Source organism: Megalobrama amblycephala, linkage group LG13, assembly GCF_018812025.1.
Source record: "Megalobrama amblycephala isolate DHTTF-2021 linkage group LG13, ASM1881202v1, whole genome shotgun sequence".
Classification (NCBI taxonomy): domain Eukaryota; kingdom Metazoa; phylum Chordata; class Actinopteri; order Cypriniformes; family Xenocyprididae; genus Megalobrama; species Megalobrama amblycephala.
In genome coordinates this window covers 15,114,133-15,139,246 of record NC_063056.1, presented here as the reverse complement: position 1 = coordinate 15,139,246, position 25,114 = coordinate 15,114,133, and the positions used below count along the sequence as shown (strand labels likewise).

The following is a 25,114-nucleotide window of genomic DNA, read 5'->3' as shown; positions in this document are numbered from 1 at the left end:
ATTAGGGGAGTGAGGCAGAGCACAGCACAAATATTATTTTAGCCACATGGCTCTGCATTTAAAACTACACCTACGCATTTGCCAAGTCATGCGTCCTGCCTAATACACCTAATCAAAGACAGACGCTAAGAGGAGACTCACACATGAGCTGTCTAAGAGTGTGTGTGTGTGTGTGTGTGTGAGGTCTGTCTCACCTGACAGCATGTTGTCATTTTTGATGGAGGGGAATTTGAGGGTCATTTCATGCTTGTGCCGATGAATCATTAGATGATCCTCCGTAGGGAACCTCTGGAGAACATGGAAACAACTGGTTGCGATTTAATCACACTAAACACAATAAAAAGCAGAGGCTTGTTTTCTTTCCATTCTGTGTTACTGAAAAACAGAATCTTACAATTAGTGACTTTTTGCCAACGTTATACTGACTTACAACTTTGTACAACAGGACTGAGCCTTAGGCATAAACCGTCTGTCTGGACTGATTACAATAACACACTTCTGATTGAAAATACCTCCTCATTATCGTAATTACATTATCTTTATTGCTGTTTAAGAGCACTCTTGAAAGGTATATTGTATCTGTAAATGGTCCACATGAACCAACGTGCTTAGACAGACTGTGACAGGCCTAGTCTAAATGTGCAGCGGTTCAAAACAGGTGGATTGTGGCCCAAATCTGTGGTGCAGGTGTGTTTTGACTGCGGAAAGAAGAGAAAGATAATGCTAAATGCAAAAAAATATATAGAAAATATATATACTTTTAAAAAAGCAGGGAAAGCACTTTTAATATCTTTGGTTCATGACATCATAGGCTGTGCATCCAATCAAAATCTGTATTTTGCAGTATAAAAAAAGTTTATTTTTGACAATTTTTTATTTGTCATATCAATACTTGTGCATATTGTTAGGCCTAAAGTACAGTTTTTATTACTTTTTAACTTATAATAAGCAATTTTGTTGTTGTTTTGGGTTGCTATTATAAAGTCTGGGTTCTGAAGAAAAACAGTTTAGAACTGGTTTGAGATACTATTATAGTTGTTTTATAATAATAATTGTATTATAATATATAAAAGAATAAATAAATCAAATAAATTATTAATATAACATAAAATAAAAGGTTTTTTAGGTTTATATTTTCTGTTTTTATTTTAATTTTAGTTGGTCATTTTGCTATGTGGTTTTGTCAGGCATTTTGCTGTATGTTTTTTTTTTATGTGTCTATATATTTTTATTAATTTTTATTTTAGTTTTAGTTTTAGCTATTGTAGTACATCAAGTTAAATTCAATGAAAATGCAAAATGTTGCATTTATTTTATTTCAGTTTAAGTTAATTTTATTTCAAGTGATTTTAGTTTCAGTTTTAGTTAACTATAACCCCACTGAGAACCAGTGTAATGGTGGAGCTAGAGGAAAATATGCATTAAAAGAGAGATTATTTACCATATCTATAAGGATTCCACCTCATCCAAAGAAATACAAAGCCAAGAATCTTATAAAGACCCAGTGGATTTCATTTGCCTCAACAAGATACCATTTCACTGTTGTTGTCTGTGGCGCAGTTTCACATTGAGAAGGAGCTTTCTCGAGTTACAGGACCGTTCGTCTTTGCCATTGTCTTATCGGACTCACCTGAGAGCAGCCCGGGGCGCTGCACACGAACGGCCTTTCCTGCTCGGAGTTCATCACTGTCACTGGCTCCTCATATACCTGAACACAAAGCAAAGGAGAGAAATTCAAATCAGGGGCGCCTCCAGGATAAAGACCCGCTCACATTATGTCACTAATGTATCGTGTGCCAGTGATAGCCAACTCCGTGGTTCCTGAAGAGGCTTTGACGGAATCTCAGCGAGTATTCAGTGTCTTGCGCCCTGGGAGAGGGCATTAGGAGTTGTAATGGTTTAGTCTAAACTCAGGGAAGGAGGCTTGAGTGCCTAAAACTGACCCCTAAAGTGTCACCCTGCTCCTTCGTCGCCATGGAGCCGGCGCTGACCACAGGGTAAGATGTAAACTATCCTCTCTGTGTTGTGCACGCAAGTCTGTGGCTAACCCAGACACACGGCACCGAGGTCAACGTATCAGTGAACTGCCAGTCATTAGCAACTCTTTTGACACCTAAACTGCCCTTTTAATACTTCACCAGCCATGACTTTGTATTGGGTGGGTCAATGACGAAAAAGAATGTCCAAGATAAAGAAAAGGAAACACCTTTTAAAAATTTAGAAATGCATTCTTTGTATTCTTCATATTGTTTGAAAATTTTTATACAATTTAACAGTTTGAATTTATTCACTTTAAAAATGTCATGTAGTGTAAGCACCAAAGTAATGACATAATTTGCTTACACCTTGAACACATCAAAAAAGGTATATAAAAGGTATATTATATATATATATATATATATATATATATATATATATATATATATATATATATATATTCGTTTATTGGAAAGACACCTACATTTACCTTGATAAAAGCCTCCAGAAAATACAGTTTTGTGAGAATTATACTTGAATCTGATAGTTTACTTTGCTGGATATGGCAAATGAAAACAAAATAAGCATGTTAAACAAGATAAATCATGTATGCTTAATTATCACTAGTATCTAAGTATCACAAAAAGGGTGCAATATATATACATTTAAATATATACATATACATATAAAATATAACATACATATTTAATTAAAAAATACAGTAAAATATTTTCAAATAGGTTTTTTACTGTATTTTTAATTAAATGTGTATGTTATATTATGTATGTATTCATATTCATATTTAATACATACATACATAATATAACATATTTAATTTAAAATACAGTAAATATTTGAAAATGTAATTTATTCTTGTGATGGCAAAGATGAATTTTCAGCATCATTACTCCATCTTCAGTGTCACATGATCCTTCAGAAATATGCTGATTTGCTGCTCAAGAAACATTTATTGTGTACAAATTTACAAAATATTTGTGTACAATATTTTTGTTTTCAGGATTCTCTGATGAATAGAAAGAACAGCGTTTATTTGAAATATAATCTTTTGTTACATTTTAAATGTCTTTACTGTCACTTTTGATCGATTTAATGCATCCTTGCTGAATAAAAGTATTAATTTCTTTAAATTCTTCTAAAAAAAATACAAATAAAAATTCTTACTGACCCCAAACTTTTGAACGGTAGTGTATAATGTTACAAAAGCTTTGTATTTCAGATAAATGCTGTTCTTTTGAACTTTCTATTCATCAAGGAATCCTGAAAAAAAAATCGGTATATTAAAATGATTTCTGAAAGATCATGTGACACTGAAGACTGGAGTAATGATGCTGAAAATTCAGCTCTGCCATCACAGGAATAAATTACTTTTTAAAATATATTCAAATAGAAAACAGTTATTTTAAATTGTAATAATATTTCACACTATTACTGTTTTACTGTATTTATAATTAAATAAATGCAATCTTGGTGAGCAGACGAAACTTCTTTTAAAAATATTAAAAATCTTACCGATCCCAAACTTTTGAACGGTAGTGTATATATATATATATATATATATATATATATATATATATATATACATGGCCAGGTTAGTTCAGGTGGTTATATATATATTATATATATATATATATAACCACCTGAACTAACCTGGCCATGACATAGTCTTGAGGATTTTCAGAGATCATCTTTATGATATAATTTACTATATGATATAATTTTCTGTATTATATTTATTATACTTGTATTAAGTTATTCAAATATTTATATTTTGCATATTTCTTTCTAAGAAATAACAATAAAATATTATGTTAAGCTACACAATAAAGTTTTTTCATCCTTTTATGATATTTTTTTCTTCAGTATAAATATCAGGACAGTAGTACAACACTGATATGTTTTTCATCTTTTTTAACTTAATACTGTGTGTGCATGCGTGTTTAGTAAATTGTTAATGGTGAAATATAGTCTATGCCTCTATCCAACAGGGTGATAATGTGTGGCAACACAGCAAACTGCCAGGGTGACAAATTACAGAGAGGGCAATAAAGCATAAAAATGTTTCATTACAATGACAAAACTCTGAACTATTTCTAGTGTCCGTTTCACAAGTGGTGATTACATTTCAATGACAAATCTCTCTCTCCGTTACAGCTCACCATGAGCACTGGAATCCCTTGTTCAGTGCCATGATGCTGCTAAATGCCATGGATGACAGACTGACAATGGAACGGTATGCCAGTCATTCAGTTTCACGCACATGGAGTGTAATCGGCCTGCTCCTCTGATGCTGATGGGACGTAGTTTGCCATGGTTTTCTTATGTGGGCCCACGCTGAGCCCTCTACTACTGTCGCCATGGGGATCAGAGCGTGATTCTGTGGAATATATCAGACACCAATTGTGCTTCAGTCTCATTCTATTCAACAGGTGATGATCTATAGGGTGTCTGGGTGTGTGATTCTGACTGTATGTTCCTATTTCCACCCCTGCATTCCTAAAATAAATATATAAGAATGTAAAAAGCAGACCAAGATGGAATCTATGGACGTTTTTGCGTTGGATTATTGGAATTCTATGTAATGAATTTAAATGTGTAAACTTGAACTACATTTTTTTTTTTTTAAATTGGCATTACCAAATTTAACAAAATATTTAAAGAGGACATATTTTGCCATTAAATCTTGATTTTGTTTTTTTGGGGGTCTACTAGAATAGGTTTTTGTGCTTGAATGTAAAAAAAAAAAAAAAAAAAAAAATTTTTCACATATACTTTACATTGTATGAAGCCCTTCTTCTGAAAAGTGCAAATGCTCTGATTGATCAACTGGACCAGTATGTTGTGCATCAAATGCTTATGACTATTTTATCGCAACAGTGAAACACTGTGTTGCAGAATTTGACTGTATGTTGTGCATCACAGGTGATCATAAACTTGACCAATGTTTCTAACACCTGTTTTAGGAATTTTACAGCACCCTTATGTAAGTTTTGTGCAAAAGAGTAACAGTATTATGGTCTGCAACAGCCTAATGAGACACAGCTGTAATAGTCCATGACAGCCAGAGTCGAGTCCCCTTCATATACAGCAGCAAAACAGCCTAATGACTGTGGCTACGTATTGACACACCGCTTAGACAGCTAACAAACACTTTCCAAACGTGTGGAAAATAAACACGTTCAAACTTTGAAAAGATGAAAACATGAAGAGTATGAATTCAAATGCTTCAGGCTTGGATATGCATGAGCCCTGCTGTGTGAACGCTTTCATACACGATTTGCATGTGGATTTTTTTTCCTGTCCGATTGGTCTAGTCAACTGTTTCCTCCCATGCAGTCAAAACATGCAAATTTGCCGTTATGTTAACCAGACATCTTTTTCCTTACAGTCCGGCCTTGGGGTAGAGCCCCTCCAGGCGGTTTCTGACACGCCGCCCTTGGGGACACATGGTCTGGACAGGGTGTTTCTGTAAGCGAACTGACATCAAGAACACGTCTGCTAAATGACAAGTCACTAACACACAGCTTTCAGAAAGTTGCCTCTCCAAGTCTTTACCGCATCTGTCTTACTCCGTTCTCACTTTTTTCTTGATCTTGCTTATTTCTTCTCATTGTTAATTGCTATTTGAAAATGGCAATTTTTACTGTTCAATATCCAACCTTGCAAGCTCTAAGTGTCACTAAATGAGATTGAAATTTTTGCCAGAATTATTTTTTTAGGGGTAACGATACCCTTATGTCATATGACGATACTGAACTCACGATACAATATTAATGCCATACTCCAAGACATATGGTAAAAGGATAACAAAAAATGTGCTGTTGATTAAAATGCTAAATTTAGTATTACATTGGGAGTGGAAATGAATAGGCTTGGTGCTGGTAACCCAATGCACAGGACAATGGTGACACCACAATAAAAATATTCATGATTCTAATGCTGAAACACTTTTTTAAAAAATATATATATATTTGCACTCTGTCACTTACTAGATATATTTAAAATTATGTAAGCCACTTTTTACTGGTAACATAAGACATTTGGCATTATCAGGACCCACAAATATTCCCACATTGCATTATTTTACATTATATTCAACATTCTATATAGTAGTTTAAAGTAATACTGACACTAAAACTCTGTATACTTGAATTTTCTTTTCCAAAATGAATCTCTTTTCATTTTGGGTGAACTATGCACATATTGTCACTATCCACGATACAATATTGTTGCATTTTTGTATTGTGATATACTATGACACAATATATTGTTACACCCCTACTATTTTGTTATAATAAAGGGACAGTTCATCTAAAAAAAAATTGTCATCATTTACTCACCCACATGTCGCTGCAAACCTGTTTTACTACTTTCTCTCGCAGAACACAAAAGAAGATATTTTGAAGAATCTTGGTAACCAAACAAATTTGGTTACTATTGACATTCACTGTATGGATGTAAAAACAGACATTTCTCAAAACATCTTCTTTTATGCTCCACAGAAGTCGTAAGGGTTTGGAACAACATCAGGGTGAGTAAATTATGACAGAATATTCATTTTTGAGTGAACTATTTTATTTCCATAATGTGATTTATTTCTGAGTGAAATGCGATATTAAACGAGTTAGAAATGTAGGATTGGGACTTGATTTTATCCATCAGTAACTGATCGGATAGTGACGTCTCTATTGGACCCTTTGCTCAGCTGAAAAGGAAAGACATTTCAGAGGTGGAGTAAATCGTTATTTTTAGCCCTTTTATCCAAAGTGACTTGCGTTGGATTCAAGGTTTTAAGAAAAAAGAAAGTCATACAAGTTCGGAATAACATGAGATTGATTAAATTATTAGATATTCAGTTTATAACTTGATTTATGTGAACCTGATTATCATTTCATATAATTATCTGTGAAATGCACAATATTGTCACCTGTGAAACAAGACATATCTAATAAAATAAAAAGTTAAAAAAATGTCTATGACCATTGTAAACATTCCTTCCCTCTCAGGTTGAATTAATTCACAGAATGAATTACACAGAGTTCCCACTTAGAATAAATATATTTTATATCAGTAAATATAAATATATTATCAGTTCCTGCTTTCGCTGGGAATTGAACCCATGACCTTTGCGTTGCTGGCGCAATGCTCTAAATTTTGAGCTACAGGAAGGTCATTTTGATGAAACCAAGCCCAAACCTTTTGTTCTTTGGAATAAGGTGCACCGATGAATCATTCAAAATAAAGACCACGAATGTGTTAAATATGGTCATTTTTGATTTCATGTTGACTTTAACTATTCACCTTAATAGTAAGGAACATGTAGCCGTGTCCTTATCTAGCCTTAAACTTTACAAACTTCTCTCCGTATCAGTCAAGATTTGAAGATGTATTGTAATTATTGTAAGTATGCTGTTCTCAAATGTTACAAGACCTGAGATATGCTGTCTTGTGATATCATCTGGCCTAATTCCAAAAGCAAAACCAACAGTGCAACACAATCAGACGCCTGCAGCAATATTCCACATTTCCACTATGCATGTTCTCCAACATGCGAAATCCGCACTACAAAGACTGTCATCAAACCTGTTCGTTTAAACATAGGATTATGCACTTCATTCATTTTTATGAAAAATATTACCGTATCATTTCCACCCTCCAGCAAGACTTTTAGCCACCTAAACTGCTCAATATCCCCATGTGACACGAGGCCAGGTGTGAGATGTTTGCTCACCGGTGGTCATACACTGCTTGGCTTTTATTTCACCGGTGTTTTCATTTAACACAGGAAATTTCGTTACACTTCAAATTTAGAACGGCCCAATGTGGCAGCCGAGGAGGATTAGGGGACCGGAGTACAGTTTCACAGGGAACCGGCGAGGAACTTTCTCCTCTGCTACACATTTGAATTCAAACAGTATGGTGCGCAGGCCGAGGGGAGAAGGAGGGCGGTGAAGGTTACAGCAAGCACAAACTTGCACCGCAATTCAAATCCAACCTCCCCCCCGTCCTCCGCAGGCCTTTGGCAGCAAAGGTTCAAGGTAGGATCAGCACAGGGCCCGGGGCAAGGAATAAGAAACATACAGACAATGCAAAGGATGCCATAAACCTCTCATAATGAACAGAAGAAGGGGCCCCACAAAGGCAACCTTCAATCACTGTCAGTCGTCACATCTTCTCAAACATAAACTTACAGAGAACTTCAGGCTGACTTTGATACCGGAGGTACAAACATTTGAAAAATGAACGTTGTATCGGAACTTTGTTGTTGTGATGGCAAAATGAAAACGTCATTTGTGATTAAAACTTTTTATGTTATCATACACCACATATTATAACGCATTTTGAAATTTCTGTAGTATAAAACATATTTATTTTTACCAGTCACTTAATTTTATTAGATTAACAGCTGACAATATGGTGTATTTCACAGATGTTTCTAATCAAGTTCACATAAATCAAGCTACAAGTTCAGTAATTCGCTCACTCTCATGTTATTCCGAACTTGTATGACTATCTTTCTTTTGTGGAACACAAAAGGAGACATGTAGACCGAATGCTAAGGACTGACAGCTTCAGTTCCCCTTTACTTTCATTGATTTTTTTTTCCATACACTGAAAATGACTGGTGCTGTCATCTCTTTTCGTGTTCCATAGAAACTAATACAGGTTTGTAAATGAGGCAGACTTTACATTTTTAGGTGAACTTGTTAAATCTCCAATCTAAACAATGTGATAGAATTCATATTTTAATTTTCCTCCCTGTATGAAGTCGATTTGCAAATATATGCTTATTAATATACTTTTAACATACAATTGTTTGCAGTACTTTCTTACAAACACATTTGAAAAGAACCCAGACAAACGTGTCAGTGGATTCAAATCTTTTAAGCATTTAGGCTTTTAGAAGAGAGTTTGCCTCGTCAGCACAAACCGCTGAAACCCTCAATATCTGGACGGTTAATCAAAGTCTGACTGGCCTGCATTATGACGTCATGCGTCGATACATCGCTTTCTTGTTACAGTGTTACAAAATAAAAACGTGTGATTCAGTGTAAAGATTCATACATGCGTGTATGCGTTAAGTCAACCTTTATAAAAGAGCGGACTGGGAACCCTCTGAGAGTCGCGATAGCTCTTGTCGAAACGGGAAAATACATAGAGGTGCAGTAGTTTTTAGACAGTTTCTGCGTGTTGATGAATGAAACAAAACAGGTTCAACGCTACAAACTAATTCTCGCGGACGGACCGCTTCAAAGGAACAATGCAGAACACTTGTGTCACAGCGCGAAAGGACGCTGTGGCAAGCCATTTTAACACTTATTCTTTTAAAACAACTAATATATTTTTGTTATTAGTTCTTCTTTCCACTTGCAAGTAACCCAGTAGCGACAAGAATCTTTTTTCAGTTATTCACTAGTACATATTCGTTGCTTATTTGAATACCTATCCCATTGTTACTGAAAACAAATTGCATTGTTAAGCCACTGGATTCTACTTCGGATCTGGTTCAAGTATCAACTATTCATTTCAGACTACTGAGTATTCTAATTGTTGCCGGTACCTATTCTAATACTGTAAGTATTACAGTAACTAAATATTGTTAGTTACTAAGAACCATTCTAACAGTAGCTACTCCTACTATATATTCCAGTATTACTAGTACTTATTTATTAGTACCAAGTACCTATTTATTACTATTGTTACAAGTAACATTTCTTATCTTACTGTTAAGAACTGTATTTTTACTCATATTCGCTAATGCATAGTCTGAATGGCTACTTTATATACTTACAAAAACAAAACGACACTAGTCTATAATGAATGTCTATTCAATTACAGATACCAGAAAAACTGGAACAGATACTATTTGAATAGTTACTAACACTAAAAGTAGCTATCAATGAATAAGTTACTAGTGAAAATGAAAAATATACTAGGCACAGCTAGGTTACTTAGTATTAGGCTAATTAGAGATAAGTAGTAACATAAAAATTAGTTAGTTAGCGGAATAAGTGTTAAAACAGCTTGCCACACACATGCACATACAAACACATGCACGCACAAGTAAAAACTGTTGAAACGCATCGTGTTTGACAGCTTCATGCGCGCAAACTAACAACTACCGACTCCGCGTAAAGTTTTGCAAAATACAACGACTTAAGTTTGAGACCAGAATCAAGATTAAGCTAGTTATTTAATGCGACACGATGCCTTAACGCGCAATTTGGCTGTTCAAAGCAAAGACAGCGCGCAAAGCTGTTACATGCAAACAATCCCTGGAGATCCGAAAATAATCAATCATGTTGAGTGTGTTTACTTTTCTGCATGAAACATGAACGACTTCACGCGTACAGACAGAGTCTGTAAAAGTACATGAAATCTGTTAATGTGAATCTCTAACAACTTGTCACTTCTTCGGGCTCAAGAGAATGACTATTTCAATGGCACCGACTCGGCAAGTGCATGTGAATGCGAAGGAATGGATGTATCGGCATGAAAAACAACTCAAACAACTCACCGCAGAAGTCTGGAGAAGATGCAGCACACTTTCTGAAGGAACCACGTTGGACTGAGGAAAGATTACAATACGATCTATTTAGAGAAGCATTACATCACCCTTTGGTGACGTCACGTGGGATTCCTGAACTTCTAAATCATTGCGGTCCCTCGTAGAGGCGGGGCGAGAGGGGCAGGCGGGGCGGGGTCAGGACCAGTGGGTGTGGCGGCCGGACGGCAACACCAACATCTGTCTGACTTCAAGTTGTTGTTGTTGTTGTTCGCAGCAGTGAGTCAGAATCATAAACTGCTGTTATTGAAAAAAGCTATGATCATGAGATACAAATTCATTCTATAGCCTAATGTTTTTCAATTATTGATAATTAAACAACTAAATAAAGTTTAGGTAAATTGTTATATTGATAACACCACAAATGAAAAATGTTTAAAATATCATTAGTTTATCTACTTTTAAAATATATATTATGAACAACTAACCGGTAAAGCTGATGACGTAATTAAATGATTTGATTGACCTGTTTTTGACAGGAGAGATATGGCGTGCACTAAAGACACCGAACGTCTCAGCTCAGTTATCCAGGTCTGTTAATTGTACACATCTTGCCTGTGCCTCTGTGCTTACTAAATAATGAAAGTGTCATGGGTAAATAAATTATTGGCTGGATTATGTCTGCCTGCAAGTGTTGAATTTAGAAGATGGTGTTACAGAATCAAAGCTCTGACTCCTTTGTCTGCAGATAATTGCCAGGCAGACGTAATGCGATGCAGGTGGCATCAAGGGACAAACAAACTAATACCTTTGTTTATTTCTGAGACATTCAGTAGGCCTACTTTCTATTAATTCTCTCTGTGAACAGGTATTACAAAATATAGGCCTATATGTACATTTATTAAAATGTATTAAATGCTATTAAAGAATTCACAAGGTGTACATGCAGTCAAATGTTGCCAAATAGAATAACATATGTAGAAAATTAACCATGGACTTAAAAAAAAAATAGATTCAAAGTCATATAAGATTTTAAAAGGCAAAAATGTGAAACAACAATTGCAACACAGCTCATGGCTATGTGTAACTACACTGTAAAAAATAATTTTCATGATTTATCACAACATTTTTTCTTTTGTCAAATCAACTTAGATAATTAATGTGGTTTAGATAACATAATATTTTGAGTTACTGTTAATTAAACCAGTTGCCTTTATTGTATTAACTCAAATTTTTAATTTCAATGAACTCAAAATTTTAAGGCAACCAGGAAACTTACTTTTTTAAGTTTAAAACAACAATTCTTTTTACAGTGTATTTAGGTTTTGGCAAACTGATGGCTATTTGTATGAATTCTTCTGATCATTCATATGTTTTCGTAAGATCTGCTTACGCCTCAACGACAGGTTTTAGGGTTAGGGGTGGGGTTAGAGGAGAACCTTCATTTCACATCTTTGTACAATTCACATCGTATGATTTGACACGAAATTACCTCATAAAACAATTCCCATAGATAGCATGACTTTCAGAAACATTATTACTGACTAATGAGCCCAAATCCTCTGTATACAACATTAAAAAAAGTAATAGAGCTATTAAAACTGTTCTAGAACTATTAATCCAATATATTGTCATTTTATGAGTATATTTTTACCTGCAAAAGACAGTATAGCAAAGAAAATGGTCATGAGGTTCATCTGTTAAACTGACACGTCAGCCATAATAGGGTAAAAATAAAAAGAGTCACATGCAGCTGAGAGTAGACAGAGTCACAACCTTTCAAGCTTTAGTGAACGTGCTGGTGGCGGCAGTGTGATTTCTGATGCCAGGGGTACACTGGAGGAGTCTGGGATTGCTTCGGCGATTAATGACTGTCTGCTCCTCGGAAAGGAGCTGTTTACTATGAGCCACCAGTGCTAAGAGCTCTGTCACGGGAACAATAACGCTAGCCTCAACTGCCGTCATAACTCAGCCGTTTCGCTTGCCTGTGTCTTTTAACCTGGGCCTTAATCAAAGCTTTATGACAGTTTTTGTTCCTTTATGGTCTATATATTTCTCCCAGCGATCCAGACATCATCCCGTGGGAGAGCGGTGCAGTAAGTGGCATAAGTGCACAGTCAGTGATGGGTCACTGACCCCACACTTTAAAGGATTTTATCTCTAATGCATGGCAGGTTAGTCTGTCCCTGAACGTCTTGCAGAGCTGAATTTAGGAAGAGGTGAAAAAGTGTCATTTTAATGTCAGGTCTAATTGGGTTCGATTTTTTCTTCTCAAATTAAACATTTGATTTACACTACCAGTCAAAAGTTTGGAATAATTAAGATTGTTTTAATGTTTTTGAAGAAATATGCTCACCAAGGCTAGATTTATTTGATCAAAAATAGAGTTAAAAGCAGTAATATTGTAAAATATTATTATGATTTAAATTAACTGCATGTTTTCAATACTGAAGACTGAAGAATTGACTGCTGAAAATGCAGCTTTGCCATCACAGGATTACATTTTAAAATATATTAATATAGAAATAGTCATTTTCAATTGTAATAATATTTTACAATATTGCCATTTTATTGTATTTTTGTTTACTTGTTGAGTATATGCAAATCTTCTTGCAAAAAAATAAATAAATAAATAAAAAATTTAATCATTCCAAACTTTTGACCAGTAGTGTACATTGTCAGTTGTTTTGTATTGGCCTTTTCCCAAAGTCATTTTAAAATTGTATACACAAGCCTTATTCTTCATGTGCCATACAATCAGTCATTATGGCAGATTACACTCAATTTTCCTGAATAATAACAAATTTGCACTTAAGATGTCCGATCCCAGGAACCGCAACTTGAGAACAGCTGAAACCTGATTGCAATTTGATATCAGAGCGTTGATTCACATGAGACAGAAGACTTCAGAAAACCTCATCCAAAGATGAGGTTCATTGTTAACAAACACAGTCGAGAGATCATGTGTTTAATCAGCCCTTTGACTTATACTCACCTTGAACTTAACTAGATTCACCTTTGATTGTAAACATGTCCCAGAACCGCATTCATAAGCTTGGAATGGTTAGGGAGAACATCAGTGCAGGTGATTCACAGACACTTATAAAGGCATCTATCTATGGCCTCTATAGTTTATGTCTATCAGTTTTATATATATATTCATGTAAAACTATGCATAAATAGAAAATAAACTGCACTTCTAGAAGTAGAATAAATATTTTAAATACACAAGGTTTTTCCCATTCATTCATTCATTCATTCAATTGCATTATTTTAACTGGATCCACATATTTATAGAAGGGGTTTTGCCTGTTATTTGTTTGTTTGTTTGTTTTTTTGCATTGTAAATGAATCCATGTATTTATACAAGGGCTTTTGCCTGTTGTTTGTTTGTTTGTTGCATTGTAAATGAATCCACATATTTATACAAGGGGCTTTGCCTGTTATTTGATTGTTTGTTTGTTTGTTTGTTTGTATGTTTGTTTGTATGTTTGTTTGTTGCATTGTAAATGAATCCACATATTTATACAAGGGGTTTTGTCTGTTGTTGTTGTTTGTTTGTGTTTTATTTGTGTTTTGTTTGTTTGTTTGTTTGTTTGTTTGTTGCATTGTAAATGAATCCACATATTTATACAAGGGGCTTTGCCTGTTATTTGTTTGTTTGTTTGTGTGATTATTTGTTTGTTTGTTTGTTGCATTGTAAATGAATCCACATATTTATACAAGGGGCTTTGCCTGTTATTTGATTGATTGTTTGTTTGTTTGTTTGTTTGTATGTTTGTTTGTTTGTTTGTTGCATTGTAAATGGATCCACATATTTATACAAGGGGTTTTGTCTGTTGTTGTTGTTGTTTTTTTGTGTGTTTTATTTGTTTTGTTTGTTTGTTTGTTGCATTGTAAATGAATCCACATATTTATACAAGGGGCTTTGCCTGTTATTTGTTTGTTTGTTTGTGTGATTATTTGTTTGTTTGTTGAATTGTAAATGAATCCACATATTTATACAAGGGGCTTTGCCTGTTATTTGTTTGTTTGTTTGTGTGATTATTTGTTTGTTTGTTGCATTGTAAATGAATCCACATATTTATACAAGGGGTTTTGTCTGTTGTTGTTGTTTTTTTTTGTGTGTTTTATTTGTTTTGTTTGTTTGTTTGTTGCATTGTAAATGAATCCACATATTTATACAAGGGGCTTTGCCTGTTATTTGATTGATTGTTTGTTTGTTTGTTTGTTTGTTTGTATGTTTGTTTGTTTGTTTGTTGCATTGTAAATGGATCCACATATTTATACAAGGGGTTTTGTCTGTTGTTGTTGTTGTTTTTTTTTGTGTTTTATTTGTTTTGTTTGTTGCATTGTAAATGAATCCACATATTTATACAAGGGGCTTTGCCTGTTATTTGTTTGTTTGTTTGTGTGATTATTTGTTTGTTTGTTTGTTTGTTGAATTGTAAATGAATCCACATATTTATACAAGGGGCTTTGCCTGTTATTTGTTTGTTTGTTTGTGTGATTATTTGTTTGTTTGTTGCATTGTAAATGAATCCACATATTTATACAAGGGGCTTTGCCTGTTATTTGTTTGTTTGTTTGTTTGTTGCATTGTAAATGGGTCCACATATTTATACAAGGGGCTTTGCCTGTTATTTGTGTGTGTGTATGTGTGTGTGTGTGTGTGTGTGTGTGTGTGTGTTTGTTTGTTTTTTTTGTTTGTTTGTTGTATTCTAAATGGATCCACATATTTATATAATTCCAATTGCACACAATGATCAACACTGCATTCAACAAAAGAGATGTAAAACAAAAACAAAAAACAATGTCAAATTTATCAAATGTCATCTGCATAATGGAGGCCTTGTTGGGCAATAACTCAAAATTAAAAAGAAATAATTATTTTGTTTATATTTACAGAATACAAGGAGTTTGTTCAGGATTTAGTGAGTCAAAACAAAGCCATTGAGATGCAGCCGAGCAGTGTGTGTGTGTGTGTGTGTGTGTGTGTGTGGCTGACCGTGACATATAACCAGATGTATCGCAAGAGCCAGAACTGTATCTGATTTTGATAGTTGCTTGAATCCAGTATTATGTCATAATTCAAGATGTATTTTACATTCCCATGAACGCAACTAAAAATCATATGCACATCACAAAGAAAAACATACATGGTTGACTTCTTAATTCAGATTTGTTTAAGCAGCATTTTGAAGGTTTGAATAATTGAAGAATGATCATTAGATATAGAGCATAGAGTATGATCTTGACGGAATGTTCCAACTTCTCTCTGTTGAATCATCTCCATGTCTTCAAGTGCCTGCAGGGATGGAAAGTTGAAGTATATACAGCTTTGTATAATAACATATGCTTTCTCCCCCAACAAAGCTCATTGTTTTGCTCAAAGTGGTGGACTACCACAGGAGGACACTTTTAGAAAGAAACTCATTATTTGATATAGAAAGATGCCCTGTGTTTTTTTCTAATGTCAGAGGAAGTGATGTCATGATGAAATTGCACTGTATTCTGCCGGTACTATAAAAGGACATCTATAGATTCTGAATCTTCAGAGGGTTTTTCACAAAACAAACAAAAAAAAGATTATCCCAGGTCATTCTGGGTTTCACACTGGTCAATTTTGAGCCAGCGTTAGGAATTATTCTATTCATATATTGCGATTTCATGCTTTAGGCCTACCACTGCACCACACTCAAGCGTTTATAAACCACACAGTGCATTATAATACTATTCCACCACCAACAAAAAGTGCACTGGAACTGTTTGAAGTGGAACAATGTAGAAATTACATAATGAACGACAGCATTTCTGAGTAGTTTATACAGTATGACTGCAGTGGTGAGGGCATGATGCCATGTGCGTCTGAGGTCTGTATTTCCCGTTGCCAGTGAGGGAAGGCCAGTATTTGTAATAGTTGTGTCTGAACATTATGTCATTTACTTCCTTAATGAGGTCTGGGGGTTTGTGTTTGGTAACATTAAGAGACTGAATTACACTTTGTGGACCTTAGAAATACCAAAATATTCAAGGGCAGTGTCTTTACCCTATCAGTCATCACAGAATAGCTTCTATTTGTGTGGTCTTGAACCAGATTTAAGACAATAAGGTGGAGAGAACAGACATAAATTAAGGTGAACAAGTCAATCGTGACTCGTTTTATACGTTTTCAGTTCTTTTTTTTAAATGGAACAGTTTAGATAACATTTAAAAAGACAACTTTTAGACAAATACTGTATAGGCTTTATAGGGTTAAACTAAAAAAAAAAAACATTTTTTTTAAAATAAAATATTTGCACCATTAGAAATGTTATCTACTTCCGGTTAAAGGGTTAGTTCACCCAAAAATGAAAATAATGTAATTTATTACTCACCCTCATGCCGTTCCACACCCGTAAGACCTTCGTTATTTTTGTTGAAATCCGATGGCTCAGTTAGGCCTGCATAGCCAGCATGACGCTTCGCCTCTCTCAAGATCCATTAATGTAGACCTACATATTTAAAACATATTTAAATCGGTTCATGTGAGTACAGTGGTTCAATATTAATATTATAAAGTGACGAGAATATTTTTGGTGCGCCAAAAAAACAAAATAACAACTTATATAGTGATGGCCGATTTCAAAACACTGCTTCATGAAGCGGTCTGGAGCGCCAAAGTCACGTGATTTCCGCAGTTTGGCGGTGACACGTGATCCGAATCATGATTCGACACACTGATTCATAACACTCCGAAGCTTCATGAAGCAGTGTTTTGAAATCGGCCATCACTAAATAAGTCATTATTTTGTTTTTTTTTGGCGCACCAAAAATATTCTCATCGCTTTATAATATTAATATTGAACCACTGTACTCACATAAACTGATTTAAATATGTTTTAGTATATTAATGGATCTTGAGAGAGGAAATGTCCATTGCTGGCTATGGAGACCTCACTGAGCCATCGGATTTCAACTAAAATATCTTAATGTGTTCCGAAGATTAACAAAGGTCTTACGGGTTTGGAACGACATGAGAGTGAGTAATAAATGACATTATTTTCATTTTTGGGTGAACTAACCCTTTAACATCATAGGCACACAAAAAAAAACACGATACATTAAATGAGAAAAAAAATTGTTTGTTTCGGAGATTCAACTTTCCCCCACAAATGTGGCCTTGAGCAAAATAATCTGAATCTCCTCAGCCATCGCAAAGACTGAGGTTGACAACTGACCATCCAATCAAATTTGACTATTTGCAGAATTGAAAGCAAAATTAAAGGCCGTGAGCTCTGGAGAGCCTCAAAACAGAGTGAGTCAATGATGTAATGCTTTCACAGACATGTCCCATAGCGAACTCCAGCGCTGCTGGAAAAAGCAGACCTATCAGGGTGCACAGCTGCCCATGCTTCGCTCTGCTGTGGTGAGTAAATGGGGCCCAACCCAACAAGCTCCCCATTACACAGTACCGGGCACAACACCAGCACCAACAACTTCTGCCAACAAACGTGAACAGGAAATCATGGAAAAACAGAGGCGGCGAGAGAGCGGAGAGAGAGGGATGAAGCACATGGATGTGAACGCGAGTAAGAGGAAAGAAAACAGCCATAATGTAGTCCACACCACTGGGGCTCTCTATTACTGACGGAGAAACACCATAGTGATCGAGTCATCTGAGTGACCACACGGCCATTTATGGCCTTTCTGCTTCAAGAAGTTCATTTATATGTAGCTAAATGTATAGGACACTGAACATAACCCTACTGTATGCGCACATCATGCAGACAATGCCAAATGGGGGAATTATTAGAAATGAGAAGCTTGATTATACAAACAAACAGTGATGAAACCTATTTGGGAGCTTTATGATAATATAGACCTACAGAAGCTCAAATTCATACAAATATTAATATTAAATATATGTTTTGAATGTAGATTTTTATATCAAACAAACAAACAAACAAAAGTTTTGGAAGCAGAATTCAACTACAATCTTATTTGACATAAGATTGTAGGTGTATTTTATTTTACAAAAAAAGTGGAACTACAATGTTTTTTGGTCATGGTACAGTGGTTCTACAATGTTTATTTATCGGTTGTTTTGCTTAGTTATAATAAGGATCAGAACTGTCGTAGCTGTAGAAATGGACAGTTCCGTTTGTAATTTCACACTGCCATCATGTGGATTTCTACTGCACTGCATTTGACTTCATATGAACCGTTATTTACAGTTACTTTATAGAAAGATATATAGAGAGTTTTTTGTATTTACAAAGCAAACAAAGTCAGTTTTGTGGGTTTCAAACTCCACATTGTCAAACCATCTATAAAAACTAAATCATGTAAAGATGATGGGTAATGAAGAAAAGTACATATAGGCCTACATTACGAATAATAGCAATTTTTCATTTTAGGTTAAATTGAGGAACTTTTGTATAGCAATAGAACATTTCTATAGTGAACTAATAATCTACTATAATAAAAAGAACAATTATAGATTTAAATGATATATTTCAGCTTTATTTTTTTGATTGTTTCTCTTTGATTTTTTTTTTTTTTTTTTTTTTTTTTTCATAAAGTGTAAATATACACAGATCAAGCATAACATTATGACCACTGACAGGTGAAGTGAATAACACTGATTATCTCTTCATCATGGCACCTGTTAGTGTGTGGGGTATATTAGGCAGCAAGTGAACATTTTGTCCTCAAAGTTGATGTGTTAGAAGCAGGAAAAATGGGCAAACATAAGGATTAGGGCCAAATTGTAATGGCTAGACGACTGGGTCAGAGCATCTCCAAAACTGCAGCTCTTGTGGGGTGTTCCCAGTCTGCAGTGGTCAGTATCTATCAAAAGTGGTCCAAGGAAGGAACGGTGGTGAACCAGCGACAGGGTCATGGGCGGTCAAGGCTCATTGATGCACATGGGGAGCAAAGGCTGGCCCGTGTGGTCCGATCCAACAGACAAGCTACTGTTGCTCAAATTGCTCAAGAAGTTAATGCTGGTTCTGATAGAAAGGTGTCACAATACACAGTGCATCACAGTTTGTTGCGAATGGGGCTGCATAGTTGCAGACCAGTCAGGGTGCCCATGCTGACCCCTGTCCACCGCTGAAAGCACCAACAGTGGGCATGTGAGCATCAGAACTGGACCACGGAGCAATGGAAGAAGGTGGCCTGGTCTGATGAATCACGTTTTCTTTTACATCACGTGGATGGCCGGGTGCGTGTGCGTCGCTTACCTGGGGAACACATGGCACCAGGATGCACTATGGGAAGAAAGCAAGCCGGCGGAGGCAGTGTGATGCTTTGGGCAATGTTCTGCTGGGAAACCTTGGGTCCTGCCATGTTACTTTGACATGTACCACCTACCTAAGCATTGTTGCAGACCATGTACAACTTTTCAAGGAAAAGGTATTCCCTGATGGCTGTGGCCTCTTTCAGCAGGATAATGCTCCCTAATACAAAGCAAAAATGGTTCAGGAATGGTTTGAGGAGCACAACAACGAGTTTGAGGTGTTGATTTGGTCTTCAAATTCCCTAGATCTTAATCCAATCGAGCATCTGTGGGATGTGCTGAACAAACAAGTCTGATCCATGGAGGCCTCACAACTTACAGGACTTAGGGTGCTTTCACACCTGCCTCATTTAGTTCGGTTGAATCGTACCAGAGTTCGTTTTCTCCTTTGGTGCGGTTCGTTTGGGCAGGTGTGAAAGCAGCAATCGCACTCGGGTGCGCACTAAAAGCGGACCAAACAAGCGTACCGAGACCTGCTTGAAGAGGTGGTCTCGGTACACTTTCAAACGAACTCTGGAGCAGTTCGCTTGATATGTGAAAGCAATCGGACCCAGTTAACGGACCAACGAACCAAATGACATCATAATTCATAACGGAAAATGTGATATAAAAAGCGGTAGTGTCTGATTCTGTGAGTGAGCACATTATTTACCACAGATGTAAACCAACGAGCGCCTCTGTTGTGTAACTGCACTTCTCCGTGTGAGAATGCTGTCCCGACAAAGCCTTTTTCCTGCTCTCCTTCATTATAAAATGTAGTCTCTCTCGACACGCTGACAGGTCGCCTACTACACAGCGCTGGGAAACCAGAGACAGACCGAGAGAGAGAAAGAGCGCGCGTTTGAATTTGCCGCAGTATTAATATGAATGTAGTACGTTATATAATTTAACAGCGGGAAAGACGGCTACATTTATAAAGTGTTTGCGTGTGTCTCGACAGTTACAAATAAAGCCACAATAATCTCATGGAGCGAACTTGTCAATCGTTATTTTGATGGATGACGCAAAGAAAACTCTGACCAATAAGAGGGCAGTTTTACTCGCATGTGACTTGCCTAAACGCATTTTGGTACGCTTTGAAATGTTGCCATGTGAAAGCGAACCGAACCAAGAAGAAAATGCAACATTGTAACAAATTTAGTCCCTGTTTCGGAACAAAACAAGCGATCCATAGGTGTGAAAACACCCTTAGGGTGCGTTCACACTTGTCATGTTTGGTTCGATTAAAACGAATCCTGGTGCGATTGCTCGGTTAGTGCGGTTCATTTGAACATGTGAACGCTGCCATCCGAACCCTGGTGCGCACCAAACAAGCGGACCGAGACCGCTGAAAAGATGGACCAAAAACGGGAAGACAAGACCCTAAAAAGGACAGAATCCTTTTTTTTTCTTGTCATAGTCGCGAGTTTGCCCATGACAGGCATCAGACGCGCGTCTCCACGCAGCAGTTTGTGTGTGTGACGGATGGATTCCCGCCGCTGTTTTGACTACTTTACTCATTTTATAAGCTCTTCACGAGTTCCCAGTTGGCCAAAATACCATCACATGCAGGCTACACACACACACACACACACACACACACACACACAACGAGCGCATTTACCTCAGCAAACAGCATTGTTTTGGATGTTCAGTAGGCTCAGGATGCTTTCACACCTGCCTCATTTAGTTCGGTTGAATCGTACCAGAGTTCGTTTCCCCCTTTGGTGCGGTTCGTTTCGGCAGGTGTGAAAGCAGCATCGCACTCGGGTGCGCACCAAAAGCGGACCAAACAAGCGGACCGAGACCTGCTTGAAGAGGTGGTCTCGGTACGCTTTCAAACGAACTCTGGAGCGGTTCGCTTGAGATGTGAAAGCAATCCGACCCAGTTAACGGACCAACGAACCAAATTATGTCATAATTCATAACGGGAAATTTGATATAAAAAGCGGTAGTGTCTGATTCTGTGAGTGAGCACATTATTTACCATAGCTGAAAACCAACGAGCGCCTCTGTTGTGTATTTGCACTTCTCCGTGCGAGAATGCTGTCCCGACAAAGCCTTTTCCCGCTCTGCTTCATTATAAAATGTATATGGTCTCTCTCGACACACTGACAACAGTTCGCCTACTACTAGACAGCGCTGGGAAACCAGAGACGGACCGAGAGAGAAAGAGAGAGAGCGCGTTTGAATTTGCCGCAGCATTAATATATGTAGTATAATTTAAAAGCGGGAAAGACGGCTACATTTATAAAGTGTTTGCGTGTGTCTCGACAGTTACAAATAAAGCCACAATAAACTCATGGAGCGAACTTGTCAATCATTATTTTGATGGATGACGCAGAGAAAATTCTGACCAATAAGAGGACAGTTTTACTCGCATGTGACTTGCCTAACGCATTTTGGTACGCTTTGAAATGTTGCTATGTGAAAGCGAACGAAATGTTGCTATGTGAAAGCGAACCGAACCAAGAAAAAATATAGCTGCAAGCAGCAATTATGGGGCCAAGCACAAAAACGGCACAAGAAGCCAGCCAACATGGCTGGGAGCATCAGACCAACAGCAGCAGTGAGCAATTAGAAAAAAAAGTTATTAGCATTTTTGTCAATTTTGTTATAACTTTTGACCACAAGGTGGCGCTGGTCCGAAACTTCTCAGGCTCCTTCAGGGCATTGTCCTGATGACCCATACCAAATTTATGAATTTTGGTCAAACCCATCAGAAGTTATAAGCAAAAATAACAATTTTTCATATCTCCACTAAAGTAGGTGGCGCTGCTCCGAAACACTGCATGATGCCTCAGGTCATGCTTGTGATGACATGTACCAAGTTTGGTCTGAATAAGATAAAGCGTTGCGGAGATACAGCTTCAAGAGTGTGTTTTACATCATGCCTCAAATTCATTGCTCCAGTATACAAAAACGGTTTTACATATCGACTTGAAATCCATAACTTTTTGTCGGCATGGTCTGAAGATGATACGGTTCGATTTTGGTAAAAATCGGAGCAACGGTCTAGGAGGAGTTCGAAAAAGTAGGTTTTTAAAGAAAAACAATATGGCGGACAGGAAGTTCAGCCAACTATGGCAAATTTGATATCTATGTTCTTGGCATGAACCAACGAATCAAATGAGACCAGTTTCATTACAATGAGTTAAAAAAGTAAAAAGTTATTAGCATTTTTGAAAATTTTGTTATAACTTTTGACCACAAGGTGGCGCTGTTCCGAAACTTTTCAGGCTCCTTCAGGGCATTGAGCTGATGAGCCATACCGAGTTTCGTAAAGATACGCTAATGCGTTCGTAAAATACAGCAGTTTAGCACAAAATTCAAAATGGCCGACGGCAAAAATGTCCAATATGGGAAAATTGGATATCATTCAACTCAGCATGATGCCCCGAATCCAACGAGACCAAATTTATGATTTTTGGCCAAACCCATCAGAAGTTATAAGCAAAAATAGCCATTTTTCATATCTCCGCACCACTAGGTGGCACTGCGCCGAAACGCTGCATGTTGCCTCAGGTCATGCTTGTGATGACATGTACCAAGTTTGGTCTGAATACGATAAAGCCTTGCGGAGATACAGCCTTATGTCTATTTTCGCAAGCACTACGTACATTCGCAAGTTTTTCGAAAACTCTTTGAGGAATCAACTTGAATTCCATAACTTTTTGTCTGCATGGTCTGAAGATGATCTGGTTCAATTTTCGTGAAAATCGGAGTAACGGCCTAGGAGGAATTCGAAAAAGTATGTTTTTCAGAAAATTCAAAATGGCGGAAAAAATTTTCATGACGGAAAATGACGTCATAGGGTGCGATCGATTCGACTTGACCCAAGGAATCAGAGGAAAAAGAATTTTGTTTCTAGCCCTTATGGTTCAAAAGTTATTAACATAAACATAAGTGCAACTTTGGACAGCTGGTGGCGCTAGAGGGATTGAGTTAGAGACTCCAAATTTGCTATGGACATAGCTCAGACTGTCCTCTAACTGTGTGCCAAATTTCATAACTTTCCCGCAAGCGGTTCTATGGGCTGCCATAGACTTCAAGAGCGGAAGAAGAATAATAATAAAAAGAACGCCAACAATAACAATAGGTGCCTCCGCACCTTCGGTGCTTGGCCCCTAAAAAGCAACATTGTAACAAATTTAGTCCCTGTTTCGGAACAAAACAAGCGATCCATAGGTGTGAAAACACCCTAAGTTCCGTCTCAAAATAGGCAATACGTCATAAAATCCGACCAGTCAGGTTGTGAATGTATCCCTATGCCTTAAGGTTCGGTATCTTTTGGTTCGGTGATAAAATTGCCAATCTGAACGCTAATCGGACCAGGACTAAATGTTTTTTTTTTTCTTCTTTGGTCCGGACCAAATTAACCAAACGAACCGAACTACAAGTGTGAACGCACCCTTAAAGGATCTGCTGCTAACATCTTAGTGCCAGATACCACAGCACACCTTCAGGGGTCTAGTGGAGTCCATGCCTTGACGAATCAGGGCTGTTTTTTGCAGCAAAAGGGGGACCAACACAATATTAGGAAGGTGGTCATAATGTTATTGATATCTGAAGAATCTTAACCAAAAATTGATGCACCTCTTCGTGGAAAAACATCACAACATCTATTGTCAACAAGAGGTGCATCAATTTTTAGTCAAGATCTTGTATGGTTAATGCAAGAGGTGAGCACTCTGTAAAGTCTCTTTCAGTGAATTTAAGGACTGAGAGGTGCCAATTCACCATTCATTCACAATTTGAACATGATCAATCTTGACATTGTCATCCTGGAATATGGCCATGATGTGTCTTAATACATGGTTGTTTAGGAAATGAAACGCTACACACTTCATCAAGGGTTAAAAGAACTGTTGCCAAACATACAACATGCTAGAGAGAAACATAACAATCACTGCAATAATTATCCAATGTGTGTGTGTGTGTGTGTGTGTGTGTGTGTGTGTGTTTGTGTGTGGTCCTGGTAACAACATGTCGCCAGAATGATGGCAATACCAGAAATCTTTGACCTTGTGGGGAATTTCTTTTCATCCCTATGAGGAAAACAGCTTATAAATAATACTGAATTATGTTTTTTTTTTTTTTTTGGAAAATGTAAAAATGCAGAAAGATTTCTGTGATGGGTTTAGGGTTTTGGGATAGAATATACAGTTTGTACAGTATAAAAATCATAATGTCTATAGAAAGTCTTTAGATCTTTATAATAATATGTGATGTTTTGACATATTTTGAAGTGTCCTTTCTTAAAGATTTCAAATAGCACCCCCAAGTGCATAATCACAAATAAAGACACGTACAATGTCTTAAGGAGCAGGACTAGTGCGGTATTTATTATC

At 36.7% G+C, this 25,114-nt stretch overlaps 1 protein-coding gene across 2 annotated transcripts in view; it reads right to left on the bottom strand.

Moving 5' to 3' along the window:
- Positions 1-10,627, bottom strand: part of creb5b (cAMP responsive element binding protein 5b) — an 88,332-nt gene extending 77,705 nt beyond the window's left edge. For both annotated transcript variants that reach the window (XM_048152413.1, XM_048152414.1), the window contains exons 1-3: positions 10,514-10,627; positions 1,631-1,708; positions 195-288 (exon numbers count right to left, since the gene is read on the bottom strand). In XM_048152413.1, the coding sequence (XP_048008370.1) occupies positions 195-288; positions 1,631-1,684 (148 nt within the window). In that variant the 5' untranslated portion in view covers positions 1,685-1,708; positions 10,514-10,627. The remainder of the gene's footprint in view (positions 1-194; positions 289-1,630; positions 1,709-10,513) is intronic.
- Positions 10,628-25,114: the final 14,487 nt, after the last annotated feature.